The 18297-nt window shown below is 38.1% G+C and overlaps 2 protein-coding genes across 3 annotated transcripts; both read right to left on the bottom strand.

The window, feature by feature from the left end:
* Nucleotides 1-1805: 1805 nt before the first annotated feature.
* On the bottom strand, nucleotides 1806-10989 carry LOC143415720 (sodium channel regulatory subunit beta-3-like). Of its 2 annotated transcripts, none has more exons than XM_076881113.1 (4): nucleotides 10791-10989; nucleotides 9726-9826; nucleotides 4836-5189; nucleotides 1806-4563 (listed from the first exon to the last, which is right to left on the bottom strand). In XM_076881113.1, exons 2-4 carry the CDS (start codon nucleotides 9769-9771, stop codon nucleotides 4334-4336), a joined length of 630 nt encoding a protein of 209 aa, XP_076737228.1. In that variant the 5' UTR covers nucleotides 9772-9826; nucleotides 10791-10989; the 3' UTR covers nucleotides 1806-4333. The 2 variants fall into 2 exon arrangements, with proteins under 2 accessions (XP_076737228.1, XP_076737229.1); XM_076881114.1 differs by having other exon boundaries at nucleotides 9726-9821.
* Nucleotides 10990-11948: 959 nt separating this feature from the next.
* LOC143412338 (uncharacterized) lies at nucleotides 11949-17785 on the bottom strand. The gene is made up of 4 exons (XM_076881084.1): nucleotides 17651-17785; nucleotides 14976-15043; nucleotides 13729-14074; nucleotides 11949-13550 (listed from the first exon to the last, which is right to left on the bottom strand). Exons 2-4 carry the CDS (start codon nucleotides 14985-14987, stop codon nucleotides 13333-13335), a joined length of 576 nt encoding a protein of 191 aa, XP_076737199.1. The 5' UTR covers nucleotides 14988-15043; nucleotides 17651-17785; the 3' UTR covers nucleotides 11949-13332.
* Between the last annotated feature and the right edge of the window lie 512 nt (nucleotides 17786-18297).

Below are 18297 nucleotides of genomic sequence, written 5' to 3'. Positions count from 1 at the left end.
CCATAAAAACGAAAAATGATAAATGGCCTGTATTTGTATAGTGCTTTTACTAGTCCCTAAGGACCCCAAAGCGCTTTACACAACCAGTCATCCACCCATTCACACACACATTCCCACACTGGTGATGGCAGCTACATTGTAGCCACAGCCACCCTGGGGCGCACTGACAGAGGCGCCCCAGGGTGGCTGTGGCTACAAATGCCTGGTATGCCCGATGGCCAGTCCAGCTATGGTCAACAGCATCTGCAGTTTCAACATTAAACACTTGAGTTTAATGAATGACTCTTTACTTTAAATAATGTTACTGAAAATAAAAACATGTTTTCACTCACCTGCAGATGGAACAATTGGAGACAAAGATAGGAGGATTATTAAAGAAGCCATCTGTGACAAGTGGATGGAGAGAGTGAAGCAGTAAAGGCAGCTGAAAGCTGTTAGGATTCAAAAAGGGAAGATGTGGTTATGCCAGGATGTTAGCAGTTCTCAAACACCACAAGCAAGAGCATCATCACAACCAGTTTTCCACTTGCAACATAATGCAACAAAAATACAACATAGTCGCAGTCAAAAGAAGTTGATAAATAGTAAGAAAAAAAAACAAGATTTTATCTCAGAATAACTGACATTTATTCACTTCAGCAGCTGAACTTTTGCACGTTTCTTCTTGCTTCTGTTTCACGAGTGTAAGCTGCCATATTTCAACCTTCTCTGGTCAAATAAAACTGACAGGAGTGCAGATAAGATCAAAATAAGATTTATATTAGACACAGCATGGTGTGTGTCCTCCCAGCTGTGGTGAAACAGTAGGTCACCCTAGTAATATTCACATCACATAAAGTTAGCACAGAAGGAAATTTGTGTTTGGTTTTGGTTGATTATTTCCAAATAAATGACACCAAATAAGAGCAAAACAAACTGTTTGACCGACAAGGTTTAGTAAATTTTTCATGGGCTCGACCGAAATACTCAACTCTGCTGCTAAGGGAATTTAACAGACTTTCCAACAGTATAAGATTTTTTTTTCCAAGAGGCATCATTACAAAGAAATAATAAACCAAACAAAAATGGTCTTTTTCTTTAAGTTTGGGGGATGGCTGTCCACAGAAGTTATTTAAGCTGAGTTAGCAGTATGCAACATCACATGTCGTAAAATTAGTAATAATTATAACTGACTCCATGAGTCAATTATATTTTGAGCAGCGCTGGGAGCCGCATATACAGGTCGAACCTTCATAGAGATGACCTTTATTCTCTTTTTTATATCTGTACTTGCGTCAGGGAATTTCCTATAAAGTGGCAAAAAAAAGGCCAATTTTGTTTTCACTTCTGTTTTTGATATTACTTGTGTTACTCTAAAGTTTTTCTGGATTTTTCTAACAGATGGGGAGAAGTTTGCCCTTTAAAGTGTGCTTAACATTGTAAACTTTGCATTTTAACTTTAACCTTGATTTTTCCAAAACAACTCAGTTTTGATAGCTATGGAAAATCATGCCTGCTTCTCCTGACTACACAACGGCTGGTGCAAAAATGGACTGATGAGCTATATATAGATATGACAGATTTTTTTGTTCGTTTCACTGCAGCAACACAATATTGCAAAGAACTGCAGACAGTTATGTGTGTGTAGGTGTTTTCCACCTCACTGATCTGTACTGCTTATTTTTGTCTGATCTCTATCCAAGATCTATAAAAATGTAGAAAAGACACAGGAAATCATATTTTGGACTATTTGACCTGTGTAAACAAAAAACAAAACAAAACACAAAAATCAACAAGTTTACAAGATTCTTCTGAATTATGCTAAATACATTTATTTAAAAAAGTTTCACTCATCTGTAGATGCAGGAATTAGAAATGAAATCAGGAGGACTTTGAGACAATTCATCTGTGACAACAGTTTGGAGACAATGCAGCACCTACACCCAAACGTATTATGAAAGAAGAAGAGAGAGAACATTACATCTGTTACAGCTCACAACTCCCCTTTATTAACCGCAGAAGCATAAAAGTGTCACATTAATATAAACAATAATGAGTCATACAAACTTCCCCATTCATTGCAGGACATGATCATTCAAACCAAACATGATTATTCAAAGTGTCACTCTATACTGCAAACAGTTCCTATTTCAGAATCAATGCAGTTATAAATAAATAAAATAAAATGATCTGTTAACATTTTCTCAGAAGTAAAATGTTCTTTTTTTAATACCTGGTGTAACAAACTGCCCTTTGTAAGCTGTACGTAATATTTTTTTTCTGTTTTACAAATTCAGTTGCATTCATGGGAGTTAAAATCTGATTATATTACAGAAATAGATTCTGATTTACTTTAACACAGGGCTCAGAGATCATTGTGGTTTTCAATGAGTTCTTTCATATGACAGAAGAGTCGTGGCTGTTCTGAGTTCCAGGTGTGCTCCGTCTTTAGCTGCAGTATTTGAAGGCTGGATGAGGAGCAACTCTCCACTATATTGTTTTCACCCCTGCGGTGGTAATCAGGCTCCTGTGTTAGCTTTTAGTGCTTTGTGATCGTCTCTTCTTGTCCTGTAGCCAGTCTGTTGCTCCGTGCAGTCAGTGCTCCACTCCATGATGTTGTACGTCTCCTCAGTCTGAGTTGTGCTTTGTCAGGTAATATTTCAGGACAGTTTCTAAGAATTTCAGCACTTACACCGTTTCATAAGAGGATTTATTTCTGTTAAATGTTACAGAAACAGAAACTTCTTTCGATTGAGTTTTGGAGGTTGTTGAGTTTAGGGCATTTCTCTATAGTTTGAGGTTCTTGTGTGACCTGCTTTGAATCAAAGTGTTGTGACTCCTGCAGCACAAATGAGGATCAGATGGGATTTGGTCACCTTCATCCACAGACCTTTTGTTATTGTGGTGTTCACCCAACATCATCATCCTTGCTCCGAAAGCCACATATATCCGTTTCTCTTCACAGCATCAAATCTCCCTGACAGTTAGCAGGTCTGCAAAAATCACACACCCTGTTTGTACATCATGTCATATGTTCTATTTCAGTGAATGTGTGAAGTTTTTTTTTACTTGATTGAATTTAAACAGTTAATTAAAAGCTTGAGTGAGCTAAATTTGCATCTGAAAGAAAGTTGTGACACATTCTGTGTTTCCTTTTTCAGTTTTTATTCTTTTTTATTAAAAAAATAATTATTAATTAATAATTTGATGGCCAAGACATTTCTGAACCCCATACTGGTAATTTGGGCAGATGTGCAGGTGAACAGTACTACACAACAGACCGAAAGAAACCAGAACAAACCAGTATACAGCGTTTACAAAAAAAAAGATCAAAAGAGTTAAAAGCAGCAGGTGACCACTTGTTTAACAACACATTTGTTGTTAAACAGCACCATACGACTTTGTGCAAACTTGCGTGAGGATACAAGGATTGTTGGTTCACATTATCCTGGATCCTGATGACAGTACACAAACAACAAACAAGTTATTGTAACTTGTTTGTTGTAACAATTCTTTTTTTCAGAATTTTCTTTTTATTTTATTATGTTTATTTTCTGTTCATTTCCAGAACTTGTGAATCCCAATTCTGATCCCAGTCTGCCTCGTCAACCTCACCCCAAGTCATGGGCTAAGTTAAGTAAGTTATCCCCCTCATCGCTGCACCCCGCTTCCTTCACAGAAGGCGTGTCAGTAAGATTGAGAAGATCCTCAAAGTATTCCATCCACATGCCGACAAAACCCTCAGTTAGGATCAGCAGCACTGCATCTTCATCTTATACAGCATGACAGCAGAGGCAGGAAACTGCTTCCCCTTCCTGAGTAACATTTTCCAGAATCACTTTGAGGTCGACCAAAAGTTTTGTTCCATGATCTCAACAAACTCGACAAGCCAACCAAGCTTGACGGTAATCCTTTTTCAACTTGATGACTGCCTTCTGTTCTGGTGTCCACCACCACAGAGACAGAAAACACTACACAAGTAAGTAATACTAGTCTGCTTCCACTCCATGTAAAAAAAAGACTACTATTACAGAAGTATATTTTTTCATACAAGACCTTTCTTGTTGTCCGCATGCAAATTTTGTTTCGGTTCTAGTGTGAGCTCCATGTTTAGTAATTATTCCCATGTGTCATGCTGTGACAGTGGTGCAGTGGTTAGAAATGCTATACCACAGTGAGAAGCTCCAGGCTGAATTTGCTGTTTATGTGAAGAGTTTGCAGAGCTGTTATGTTTTTGATAACCACAGAACAGTTTGTTATTTCCTATTTTTCACTTTTAAACTAGAAGTCCATGTTGCTTAGCCTCCTGGCAAAGCTGCTATCGATGAAATCTGTAAATTTTCTTTTTATAAAATTATATTTCTGGACATGTTAAATCGACTTCCTCTGTATTACTCTGGACTGGAAGCTGCTTCTTATTTCTTTTAAATATGAATAATGTCAGAAAACCAACAACAATAACAGCAACCACAACAAAACAAACAACCATTTTAACAGTCGGAGTTGCTACATCTCCCACATCCTGCATGTTTCCAGCTTCACTTTCCACGAATCGCTGCTGCAACAACTTTTCATCTGTTTCACCTGCAGAGAGAACATCAGCTGTCAGAGAATTTCAAGAGTGGTTTAATGTTTAGCATCTGTGTTAGTAGCATGCTAATGACTCTACCCTTCAGACTTAACACAAAAAGAAGAGAGAAGAAGAAACTGTTGATGAGTTTTAGCTCGCTGGCTTTTGTTTGTCTATTTGCCAAGTAACAAATAATCAATCATTAGATTTTTAGTTTGTAATTTCATGCTTTTATATTTTGAGGTTTTTATGATGTGGGAGCTGAGCGTGAGCTCTAAAAACTCACCTGTGACTGTGAGGTCAATGAAGAGACTGATCTCAGTGTGAGCTCTTTTACTTCTCACAGGGTTCCTCACTGCTATGTGACACTCATACATCCCAGTGTCATTAAACGTGACATTCTTCAGGATCACAGAAACGTCTCCATCCTTCATCTCTGGGTCCCTCAGCTTCACTCGGCCATGAAAAGATGGATGTTGGTAGTTTTCATAGAAGCGTTTGTTCCTGTAGAAGTAGACGTAGCCGTCTGTGTTCAGGTCAGGTCTGCTCCACTTTACCACTGAGATTCTTTCATCTGTAGTAATCTGACACTGGAGAGTGACGTCCTCTCCAAACTTCGCCTGCACATCCTGCTGAAGAGCTGAAGGAAAGAAAATAATCTTTTTAAAATGTAACTCCTTTTTAAATTTTTAAAACATTTTTAACTGTTAACAGCACTTGATAAGAATTTGTGGCTGAAAAATCAAGACAACACAAAGAGCCTCAAACAGCAGTTTGAGGCTCTTTGCTCGTCAGTCTTCACAGAACACCATGTTAAAATGTTTATGGCCTACAAAAAGCAGTTTTGGTCTCTGTACTAATTTCCTGTTCTGTAACAGCTTACAATCGGAGACATACTTGATTACGATAATACGATCCCTAACAAAGGGCTGTAGCTGCTGGCTGTCTGCTAGGCTTCCCTCAGTTAGTTGCAGTTTCTTTGGCATCAAATAAACTCCAACTATGTTTACTTGACTCTGTAAAAACCAGTCTCAAGGTGTAATTCCGTTCATTTAAATTTAATTTCAGAGTATTTTAGCTGAATTATGTTATTATTATGTACCCTGCAGGGCACTAAAATAACAGACTAACAAGTTAAAATTTTACAGGTAAGAAAGAAAATAACTTTGAGTGTAACTTTTGGCTACTTTACTTTGTATTTTGTTGTCTATTTATTTCAAAGGTACCTGATTATTGTGCAATTTTATTGTCTATCACACTAAAAATAAATATTATACACCCTTATTAAACATTAAGCAATGATTTTAATTAAAATCCAACTGAAACATGTAAAATACTTTTTTTATTTATTCGAATAATTGCTCATTAAGAATGTGGCCAGTGTCACATTTAATGACAGTGGGATTTATGAGTGCTTGGTATAAACTGAACGTGTGCTAATCAAATTCATTTCATTTGACTAAATTCCATTAAATCGAACATTTAAATTGAACCTATGTAACAAAATTACATGAAAAAATAATAATAATAAAATATATATATATATATATATATATATATATATATATATATATATATATATTAGGGGTGCAACGATACACAAAATTCACGGTTCGGTTCGATACTTTGGTGTCACGGTTCGATATTTTTTCGATACAAAAAAATGTTCATGCCTTTTTAATTTGTCATTTATTAAAATTATAAATATATATTTTAACACAAAAGTACAGTTTTTAAATTTAACCCTAACCCTTGTGCGTGTTTTTTATTTTGACAGCGAATACGCACCTGCGGACCACTTATGTGCAGCCCTGGTTATTTAGCTCGTCATATTGCAGCCACAGAAATTCTTTTGTCCATGAAACCATAAAGCTGCACTTTCTTTTTGCCTTATAGTCTGATTTGTCATAACTTCTCCGTTTTGTGGTAAGCTTTTCTTTGGCTGTCACTTCTTCACCCTGACCTGTCTTATTTGGCTCAGCAGAACTAAAATATATATCTGTCTGTGAAGGTTCTCAATCATCCAGGTCATCGTAGTGAAATATATATCCTGCCGCACTCTCATAAGCTCAGCGATTCTCTGCGCGATCAACCTCTCACATGTTTAAGCTGCGGGAGATTTCATTTGTCATGTTTGCATAGTAAGCTAACAATTAATAAGACGATGTCAGAGGAATTGGTGCACAAATTATCATCACTCACAGATCAGTGCTGTCGCTCTCTATACACAGTTCGCATGATTGCAAAGTGAAAGCAAAAAAACAAGCGCAAATTCAAACACGATTTCAATATGTCACATATTGACAGTGGCTCACCCAATGACATAATTACCCAGCTACATTTCTGAAAGAATGCAAAAGCATTGACATATATTTTTCCTTCCTACAATAGCCCGACAGGCAGGGCAGAGATAGCCCCGGGACGTCGGGCTAGCGATATTGCGAGCCCTGTATCTGATTGAGGAATCACTCATCTTTGGAAAAGAGAGTTTATTACAGAGAAATGTCTCTTTCCAAAATAAAAGCTATACTATCCGCTTTTTCTGGGCTATATTCTCAGCAGCATATTAAACATATCAGGTCTCCATAAGGAGAATCCTGTGCTAACAGCTGTCTAAATGACTCGGCTAAAGTTTGTAGCATGCATGCTTGTTGTTTTTGTCTTTGCACTAGGATGATGTCGGTGTAAATGTGCAGTCATATTCGTTGTGTTCCCACTTGTTACAGGAAAAATGATTCTATGTTTCTTTACCTTCTTTTAAATGTACAAAGATGCCCTTTGTCTATGGTTAGATTAGTTTAGAATTATCCTTTTAGACTTTCCCAGCAAAGACATATTGTTTTGGGACATATTGTTTTAGATTGTTTTATCTCTCACAGCTTTCTCCCAGCTCTCTGCTGACGAGACTAGCGCCACATATGGAGTTGTTTATTTTATCTGTTTATTATTTTCTTATCCTGTTCTCACTGTCTTTCCTATAAAAAGTGCCAAGCCTCTGTTCAGGACGTGAGTTGTTCTCAGCAGCTCACCCGTGTACACGTTTAGCAAAGAAAGTAACTTTGTCTCATTGTGTCTTTATTTCTCCTGGGTTTTTTACAGAGTTTTCCCCCAACACCACTAGTGCTTTCAGGTTAATCTCGTTGAAATAACCTTAACGCCACAACACGGCAAATCTCCGTTAACGAGCTACCCTATACAGAGGGGCTAGACGGCCAACACGTTAACGAGCTAACTGCGCTAACACACTAGCTCCCACCCATGTAATTGAGCATTGCATGGCACATCCAACATACTGTTTTACTTTAGTCCATGACTCGCTTACCTTCAGGGTCATACGTCACATGAAAACCAAAATAATTCCAAACGCCAGATCTGAATGAGGGTGGGGAGGTCCACTTCTGTCTCGCTAGCTTGCCCTGCGCTCTTCCTTCTGACCATGCTGTCTGTGTTGAGTGCTCAGTGAATCTGCGTTCGACTACTCCGCCTAGGCTGCACTCTCGAGCCTAGGCGGAGTAGTCAAATGCAGATTCACTGAGCGCTCAACACAGACAGCATCGTCAGAAGGAAAGTTGATAAAATAAATTACAAATTTTGTATTGTTCTTTTTTTTTTCTCCCCTTTGGTTTTCTTTCTTTCTCTCCCCCTCTTTCTTTCATTCTTTCCCCCTGTCCTATCCCACAGTCATACCTGTCCCGTTTGCAACTGAAAATAAAATAAATTCATAATTATAATAAAGGTCAATCAAATGGACCAATATGATGATCCACTTGGTAAAATAAATCCTCTTGGCATCTTTCTTGGCCTCAAGACAACAATTCTGATGGCTATAGATCCAAACGGGACACAAAAAAAAAAAAAAAAAAAAAAAAATTGAAAAAAATTGAAAAAAATTGTATTGTTCGATACATATGCGTACCAAACCGAAAGCACTGTATCGAACGGTTCAATATCGATACGAATATCGTTGCACCCCTAATATATATATATATATATATTGTTTTATGTTTTACATATATGAAATTAAAGTAGTTAAAGTCAAATAAAAGCAGTTTTTCTCTTTCTTTTTTGAGTGTACTGCACTTGATTTACACTTAACACTTAATTAATAAACTTATTTAAGTAAATGAGTTCAAGTTTAAATAAGTTTAAATATATCACTCAGTCAGTGATAACCTGAGCTGAACCAAGTGTGTCAACATTGTAAACTTTCATATAAATGAAGCTTTTGTGTTCAAGTTCAATAAAGATGATCTTTAGTCAAACATCTGTCTGGTGTTTGACAGCTAATCCAAGCTTTACATCACTTCAGACTCCTTCCACCTCCCTGCATGGGAGCTCTGAGTTTCATGAATTTACAAAAAAGAAAAAAAAAAGACTCAAATACACAATAAATAAAGTCACAAGTTAATATAATATTTTTATGTTGTGGAATTATTAGAGGCATATTTGGAATGAGCTTCTTTACAATAAATTTGAAAATCTTATATGTTAGCACAAAACACTCTCAGCGCCACTCATCACATAAGCAAAGTCCAGAGCTGTCCTTGTCATATTTTAATGCTGGGAGGTCTCACATTGGAGCTATGTGACATAAAGGATTTCCTTAAAATCCAAAGCAGAAGTGAAAGGAGAACTGAAAGACTTCCAACCAAAAGAGAAAGTCTTGGATTGAAGTTTTGCTTTCACTTCGCATTTCCCTTTTTGTTTTTTCACTGTTAGAACTCAGTCGTAGTGGGATGAAGATAGTTAAGATAAAAATGCAAAGTTACACCATTAAACACACTTTAAAAGGGAAAGGTTGTCCAACATCTCGTGTAAGTAACATCTCATGGTGTCCATTTCAGACCCAGAGTGACTGCTGCTGTTCTCATCGTGCAGCAATTCAAAGAACACACAAACCCCAAAGTGGCTGCTGACTCAAAACACAAGCAGCTTACAGCAGCCAGATTCAGGTGAACTCTGGGACTTTAAAATCCCTCCACCCCACCCCTGGATCTGACATCAGCTGTTACATCATTAAACATGCTGCTGTAAAAATGCTGAAAAAAATGACTACAAAGAGACACAGGAGCTCAACCTGCAAACACAACATGGGAATCAACATTTAAACACATTACACATATTTATACTTACCTAAAAAAATATTTTTTTTAAAAAAAAACTCTCTTTCACTCACCTACAGAGCAAGAAATCACAAACAGGAAGACTATGAGGGACTCCATCTGTGACTGCTGTGACTGGAGGCTGGGAAGTGAAGAGTCCGCAGCCTGACCTGCACTGAAAACAGAGTTGGTTTCACTTTCACTTTGTAAGAGGGGGAGGGAGAGAGCATAGATGAATATAGATAACTCATTCTTTATTGGATTATATCAACACATGATGGCAAAATATTACACAGACACACACTCAATGGTAAAAAAAAAGAAAAAAAATGGCCTGTATTTATTTGTATAGCGCTTTTCTAGTCCACCCATTCACACACTTGATGGAAAGCTACATTGTAGCCACCCTGGGGGCGCATTGAGCATTAGCAACAAGATGACCATTTACAAGAAATCCGAGCACTTCTGAGAAGAGTTACAGTTTATGCTTATTTTAACCAGCAGATGGCAGCACAAGTCACAATATGAGAAACATTTAGTACAATAAGAATAAAGTAATGAAAGTTGTAGTAGTGACTTGTATGATGTTTGCAGACGAATGCAGAGTGCAGCACAGGGACTGTGGCTGCAGTAACTTTTCTTCTGCTTGATCAGTTTAATCCGTCACATTTTATATTATTGTTCAAATAAAACGGACTGCAGTTTGGAAAAAAAATGAGAAATTGTGTAAATAATAGAAGACAAATGTTATGTTAAGTCTCATTTGCACCACTAACGCAGCATTTATCCTTGTAGCTTTACTCGTGAAGTGGGAGACGCTCAAACGGTCGGTTACGCGCACAAGACAAAACAAAACGGCCTGTTTTGATCTGAGCGCGCGCAGTGAGAAGCACAAAGTCTGCACAGAAGGTTTTTAACCTCCTCACACCGTCTCTGACTGAATTTTTTGGTTTTTGGAGCTAGCAAACACAAAAGAAAATATGTATTTAACCCGCTCCAGAGTTACTCGAGAGTCTGAGCGGAAATGATCCTTAACTGTTTAACTGCAGTGAGAGCTGGCAAGTCTCATGGTTCACTTACGCGCAAGTTAACAAATCTAATAAATATGATCCAAACTCTTAGTGTTAGTTCAAACTCACCTGCAGACAAAGAGGGTGAGTGCAGCTGGGAACCTCAGATGTCCGAGCAGCCATTTCCGTCTTATTGTTCGGAAGATCCTACTTTTCAAAGTTTGCTAAATATCCAAAGGATGGTGAGATTTCACGAGAATAGGAGATCCCAGTTTTTCAATAAAGCTGAAAGTTTCCGAGCCTGAAAACAGGTGCGTTTGTTTTCAAGTGCGCCCTCAAGTGTCTTTTAAAGGAAGAAGAACAAACTGAGGGCGGGGTCATAAACATGTGCGTAATAACAAAGCGGCAAGTCACTGGATTCAGACCTGATCAACAACAAAATCGATCACTAATCAGTCATCAGTCACATTAAAACCATTATAGAAGCTGATTAATAGAATAAACAGGATTCACGCTCAGATTTAAGTGGATCTTCTCTGACTGTGACTTTGATGTGAGATGTGTCATCTCTTATCCTCCTGTGCTTCTCACTGATACACTGTCTCACATTTAACTGGCTCTAAGCTAAGAAAGTACATTTTTCTGACAACAAAAGTTTTGCCCTGAAACTCAAACATCTGTAAAAGGTGTTTACACCAGCGGTATCAAACATGAGGCTCATGGACCAGAGCCAGCCCACCAAATGATCCATTTCAGTCCACTTGAAGTGAGGAAGAGAAAATGAATTATTGTTATCTTTCATTTCTACATATGTAAAATACTCCTGTTTACTCATAGAAATTCTACATGGGAAGGTTGTTGTAAATTGCAACGCAGGCATATTGTTAAAAATTCTCTCAATTTAGCGAAATCAGGCTTCTTCTTTTTTTCCTGAAAAACTAAGAAAGGGGTAGTTTTTTTTTTTTCTACAGGGATTCTTTTAAGGTTTGTTGTTTCAGCATTTTCTTGATTATCAGCTATTATTTCAGTGGTCACCTGAAACTTCTTAACAGTCCCATATTTTTATTCTTAGACTATATAGAGCAACATTTGTGGTCCATTACACTCTGGACATATGAACAACATCTTAATCTAAACCTTTAGAGACCAGAGCACTGACACTAACAGTTTAGAGGTTCGGGAATAAATGCTTTCCAGTCACAATCAGGAGGACTTTGATTATTAATAAAAAGTACTGATGTGGAGGATGGTGTAAAATCTTTTTAATGCTGGATTGTGCTACTGTGGTTATCCTGGATCAGAAGGAGAGGTTGACATCCAGATGTAGAGTTCCAACAGATGCAGTTTATTTTATATTCAGTGTAGTGGTACATGAGGGTTGGGTATTGTGTGGTTTCTGCAAACAGGAGCCAAAAGGAAATTACAAAAATAAGGAATTTCACAGGCTTCAAACACCCACACTACTGTGCTATTAAGTAGTTACATCACTGCAATTTAGCTGAACATGAATGCAATAAATATATTCTAAACAATTAATAAATGTGCCACAAGAGGGCAGTCAGAGCTTAGCTCATATTGAAGCTAAGCTCAGATACAGACGAGAAAAAACTGGTTATGGCTAACTAACCAGATCTAGCAGTGGTGAACAAGCAGAGGAACAGATGTGACTATACTGAGTGACGGCAACATCAGGAACAAGGAACACGAGAACTGGAGAAATATCAAGAGCTGAGAAGATGTGGAGGATAACATCTGTGATGTCTTTATTAAACACTTCACTGCCTTCAGATTCTGACATTTAGATTGAATGAGACAAAGCTTAATTGTGTTTTACAGCCCTGAAAATTTCATGTTTTCATATGTGTTTTACTAATCAAGTTATGAGGGCTAAAAAATGCGTCAGAGATAAGGCGAATTAAAAGGCACCAAGTGTCATGTGTACTCTGAGCTCTGAAACTCTCTGGAACTCTGAAAATAATCACAGTATGATTTTAAAGCTCCCCATTTTCTGTTCAGTCCATTTACCACTGAACAGAAGTTATTATCAGCAGAGTTTAAGTTTAAGTTACGTGTAATTTCAGTGTCACTGAAGCTTCTTTTGTTTGATGGTTGAATATAAAGTGTCTACCCTGTCTACCCAAGTGCTTGTTCACAGCTTGATTGTTGGAGCTTTTTGCTATTGTAGGGTATTAACCTGACAGTATAAAGCACCTCGAAGTCAAACCTACTGTGAAATGTGACTATATAAATAAAAGGGAACTGAATGTGAACACCAGTGCTGTTTCTATATTTAACAGTTGATTCTGGTATTAATACAAGACCTTTGTTTTGAGCAGCAACTTATCCCAACTTATCCATATGACCCTCTGAATGCTACCCAGAATGCACTACATCAGGGTGCCAATTCTTGTAGGGACCATGTTTATCTCCTTAACAACCAAGCTGTTAGCTGCTGTTAACAGTTCGTTGCTTCACTTTGCATGTGCAAGGACAACATTTATCTTGACTTACAGCTGTCAGCACATCTAAAAGATTCTCAAAGGGGTTCAGGTGGGAACTTTGAGATAATCCAATAGGATCATACACAGCATGTAAATACTTGATGTACATTCAGAAATAACATGAAATCATCTTGAGGTGCTCTTTATTGCATCGTAAAGAAAGTAACATTTCAGGCCATTTCCTCCCTCTTATCACTAGGCTTGGCTGGAAACTGCTCCTTACTTCTTTTAAATCTCAGAAATACCATAAACCCAATGACAGCAGTGATGAGAACAATAACAACAACAATCTGAATACTCAGAGTTTCTGCTTTTCTATCATACATGTTTCCGTCTGTAGCTCCTTTTTCCTTCAGCTGCTGTTCCAACAAGGTTTTATCCGTTTCACCTGCAGAGAAAACATCAGCTGTCAGAGTTTTGCTGTTGATCATCCACAGAGTTAGCAGCATGCTATGACTTCACCCATCACATGGTCATCCACCCACTATGTCAAAACTGCACAAAATTATAACTGGCCCAAAAAACTGGGGCGCGATGCAGTTTTCAGGGCGTGTAGACAAACTCACCTGTGACTGTGAGGTTGATGAAGTGACTGATCTCAGTGTGAACTCTTTTACTTCTCACAGGGTTCCTCACAGCTACATGACACTCATACATCCCAGTGTCATTAAACGTGACCTTCTTCAGGATCAGAGAAACGTCTCCATCCTTCATCTCTGGGTGCTTCAGCTTCACTCGGCCATGAAAAGATGGATGTTGGTAGTTTTCATAGGAGCGTTTGTTCCTGTAGAAGTAGACGTAGCCGTCTGTGTTCAGGTCAGCTCTGCTCCACTTCAACACCGAGATTCTTTCATCTGTGGAAATCTGACACTGAAGAGTGACGTCCTCTTCAAGCTTCGCCTGCACATCCTGCTGCAGAAAAGAAAAGAATCAATCTTTTTTTCCCACTGTTAGAACAGGATATTTAAAACTGAACACACCACAGTTGATCCAAAAAAAGCCTGAAATGATGTCAGAGGAAAAAAGGGCGTTTGTGGTTCCACACATCACAAGTGTGAAAATGTCATGGAAACCTTCTTTTTTTTCATCCAGTGCAGGCAGGTTTTTCTTTTTAAATGTCTAAAAGTACACCGAGATATCTTGAACATGATCATTGTGTTTTATTTATTTATTTATTGTATTTATTAATTCACATTTAGCATTTGTGTAAACTAAAAGTACATTTTCAACCTCTGTGGCTGTAAAAACAAGTCAATCCAGAAGCAGTAAAAAATGCAGGACCTCTAATGTTCACTTACAGCTTCAAAAGAGACTGTTCGTATTAACTATTATCTTAGAACGGCAAAATAAGCTGTCTACAGACTTTAAACTGTTTGGGTCTTCGTACCTAATTCCCCCCTTTCTAATAACTCCATATGGATGATGCCGAGGCTAGAAATGAGGAAAACACTTGATTAACGTGGACCTAACAGAGGTGGTTGTACCTGCCCGCAAGGCTTCACCTCAGCTTTTGTCTGTGGTCACGGAGTCCATTTGAACATCTGTGTTAAACATGATCCTATTATTTGAAGTTGTTCAGGAGATATCGTGTTCACAATAAGATAACTCCTCTGACCACAGGTTCCAGCTCAGTGTGAGTCTGTAAAAGTCCTTCACCAGTTTTTTCCAATTGGATTTAAAGCACTCGTGAACGATATTAGCCCAGATAATGAAACATTATCATCAATAAAACACTCCTCTTTGATATTATTTTGTCCTCTGATACCAAGCATGTGATCACAAATGCCTTGTAAGGCTGTCAGATGGTTTTCACCTGAGCACACATCTGTGATGATGTGTTTGATGTCCAGTCGGTGGTCCCTCTTTGCTTTAAACTACCTCCTGCACAAAAGATAGTGACTGATGTCAGACTGATGTTAATGATTTTCATTTCACACACATTCAGCGACATCCTGAGCTGAACTGAGAGCAGCATTAACAGTTTAAACCTTTGAGGAAATGCTTCTTCTGTGAGATATTTTTCATTTCCAGGTAGTCTTTTAACACGTTTAGACACAGGGATCACATTTTAAACATGAACACAACTAATAATGTTAAAATGATAGTTTAGGAAAAACATGTTTTCTCATATTAGAGTAAAATTTTTAATGATTTAGATCACCACAACTGTGAAAACCCCACGCGTTATCATGAATCACTTTCACATCAACTCATCGTTGCATAGTAAAATCCCCCAATAACAATGGCTATTAGAGTCATGGGACAGATGAGATTTCCTCAGAACCTCTAAAAAACTCCCCATCTTATCACAGTTATGGTTGAAATACACAGTTTACCATGTTAAACACACTTTAAAGAGCAAACTTCTCATATTTGATACAATCCCCTTTGACATCTCGGGGGGCTCTAGAAGCAACAATAAGCCTGCCTTCTTGGTGTTGATTTCAATGACTGACGGGCTGCTACTGAACTCTGTCACAGCGTCGTGCATGGTAAAAATTATCACTTAACAAGTGTCAGAAGTGTCAGACTTGATAACAACACATCTTGCCTAAGCATTAGTGTGAAAATGGATAAAGACAAATGGGCTGTTATAGCTTGCTAACGCATTTTTACCAGGGCCGTATTTTGAGGGGGGCATGGACTCGTAAAACTGCTTTCAACATCTTAAATATCTGAACATCTGAGTAAACACTATCCCAGGATGGATGAAGTGGAAGTTGTAATAAACCCATTAAAAATGTATGTTAACCAGACGCTAGACTTTGATGAAAACTCTAAAAAATGAACTTAAAATAATCATGGAAAGGATTTCCACATTTCATCAAATTGGAATAACAGAATTGCATAATGCTAAAAAATAAATAAATAAAGCAATTTAAAATACGTGGAAATTCTTTCCATGATTGTTATTCGAAGAATAATTTTTTTTATTCTTTTTTTTATTTTATTTTATTTTTTTAGAAATTATTTTTTGAGTTTCATTGTTAAAGACTTGAGTGAACTGAACTCATTGCCTTAATCAAGATCTATGAAAAGTGACAGGGAAAATACATTTAGTCATGTTTTGAACAATTCAAGTTAATTTTTTTCTCTACACGGAAAAAAAATAATTTAGTTAGGCTACTCTTTTTAGTTTAGCTTTGAAGTTTGACACGAATTAAAATATAAACATGCTCAGTTTCACTCCATTGCCTGTGTGTGAATGGGTGAATGACTGAATGTAGTGTAAAGCGCTTTGGGGTCCTTAGGGACTGAGTAAAGCGCTATACAAATGCAGGCCATTTACCATTTCACTCACCTATAGATGAAACAATTAGGGATAAATACAGGAAGATTATTAAAGAAGTCATCTAAAGTCTGATAGGTGGACGAACACGGCGGAGCAGCTGCACACTGAGCAGAACAGGAGGAAGACTCTAAAGCAAATGAAAGCGAAGACGTCACAGGGTTTCAAAGAAGTTATTCAAAACGACACAGCTGTCACACCTCTATTTACGAGGCTGCTTCACGGAAACGATACCGATTAGCTTGCAACGAAGCGGCTGATCTAGCGCTTAGTAAAGCGCATTTCCCCTGTAAAAAAAAAAGGGGGGGGGGGAGAAAACACAAGCTACTGAAAAAAATCACTGGGAAAAACCTAATTGTATTAACCTCAGCAGCTCAATGTGACTGCGCCCGTCATATTTCAGTCTGATCTGTTTAAATACAAGTTTGAAATTAGAGTTGTATGTTGAGCTTCGATGGATGAACGTGTTCGCTTCAGGCCCGGATACATGCTGTGTCCTGTGGAGCGACAACAACAGAAACAAGAAATCCTCAGATTTTGTGTTTTAAATGTTCTGACAGCAGCAGATGTCGCAAACAGCGAGATGGACAAATTCAGTCTTCAGTGGGTAACCATAGTAACTCTTCTGACTTCCAGGTTAAAATCAGCTGTAATCTTCAGTTTCCCTTCTCAGTGTGTTTTAGGCTGTTTGTAGATTCTGTGCTGTAAGAACGCGGTTTATAATGCTGCTGAACCGTGTCTTACGTTTCTCGCTCAAAGTGTGCGCGCACAAAAGCTTCTCGTTAATGCCCAGCAATGCTTTCGCATCTCATTTGCACCACTAATGCATCATGTTTCCTCGTATAGTTAAAGGCTTTACTTTGTAGCTCTCTGTCAGCTGTTTTCTGATCCTTTCTCTGAGTGAAGTGGGAAACGCTCAAGCGGTCGGTTACGCGCACAAGACAAAAACAAAACGGCCTGTTTTGATCTGAGCGCGCACAGCGAGAAGCAGGAAGTTTTTTAATTTCCTCACATCGTCTCTGACTGAACGTTTCTGTTTTTGGAGTCAGCAAACAAAAAAGAAAATATATATTTAACCCGCTCCGGAGTTATGGTTTCCTTAACTGTTTATCTGCAGGCAGGTCTCACATGGTTTACTTATGAGCAAGTTTGGAAATCTAATAAATATGAAGAAATCGCTTATGTTAGTTAACGCTCACCTGCAGACACAGTGAGTCCAGCAGAGACGCTCAGATGTCCGAGCAGCCATTTCCGCTTCAATGTTCCGAGTTTGAGAAATATCCATAGGATGGTGAGATTTCCCCAAAACAGAATATCCCAGTTTAAACCCTGCCGAGGAGTTTAAAGAGAAGTTTTTCAATACAGCTAAAAGTTTCTGAGCGTGAAAACAGGTGCGTTTTTGTTCAGTGGCTGCTTGTCTTTTGAGGAAGGAGAACAGACTGAGGGTGGGGTTATAAACACGTGCTAATAACAAAGGGGCTCAAGTCAATGAGCTAAACGTCTGGATTCAGAGCTGCTCAACAACAAAACCAATCTATCATAAGTCACATTAAAACCATCATAGAAGCTGTTTAGTCGAATCTAAAGGATTCATGCTCAGCTTGAAGTAGATCTCTGACTGTGACCTTCCATCATACTGACAGTGGCCCACACTTGATTGGCTCTAAGCTAAGAAAATGAACATGTCTGCCAAGAAATGTGTGGCTAAGAAAGTGACGTGGAGTCAATCATGAAGCTCAAACAAGATCTGCAGTTACAGTTTAAAGCAGTGGTGTCAAACACGAGGCCTGGGGAGCAGAACCAGCCCACCAACAAGATGAATTTAGGCCGACTGGAGTTGAAGGAG

The sequence above is a fragment of the Maylandia zebra genome, unplaced genomic scaffold (genome assembly GCF_041146795.1).
Source record: "Maylandia zebra isolate NMK-2024a unplaced genomic scaffold, Mzebra_GT3a scaffold02, whole genome shotgun sequence".
NCBI classification, from domain to species: domain Eukaryota; kingdom Metazoa; phylum Chordata; class Actinopteri; order Cichliformes; family Cichlidae; genus Maylandia; species Maylandia zebra.
This window is presented reverse-complemented; position numbering and strand designations above follow the sequence as displayed.

Coding starts and splice junctions, on each gene's coding strand:
- LOC143415720 (XM_076881113.1), bottom strand. CDS start 9,771: ATGGAGTCCCTCATAGTCTTCCTGTTTGTGATTTCTTGCTCTGTAG. Junction 5,190..9,725: donor TGTGATTTCTTGCTCTGTAG/GTGAGTGAAAGA, acceptor TCTTTCCTTCAG/CTCTTCAGCAGGATGTGCAG. Junction 4,564..4,835: donor CATTGACCTCACAGTCACAG/GTGAGTTTTTAG, acceptor TTCTCTCTGCAG/GTGAAACAGATGAAAAGTTG.
- LOC143412338 (XM_076881084.1), bottom strand. Junction 13,551..13,728: donor CATCAACCTCACAGTCACAG/GTGAGTTTGTCT, acceptor TTTTCTCTGCAG/GTGAAACGGATAAAACCTTG.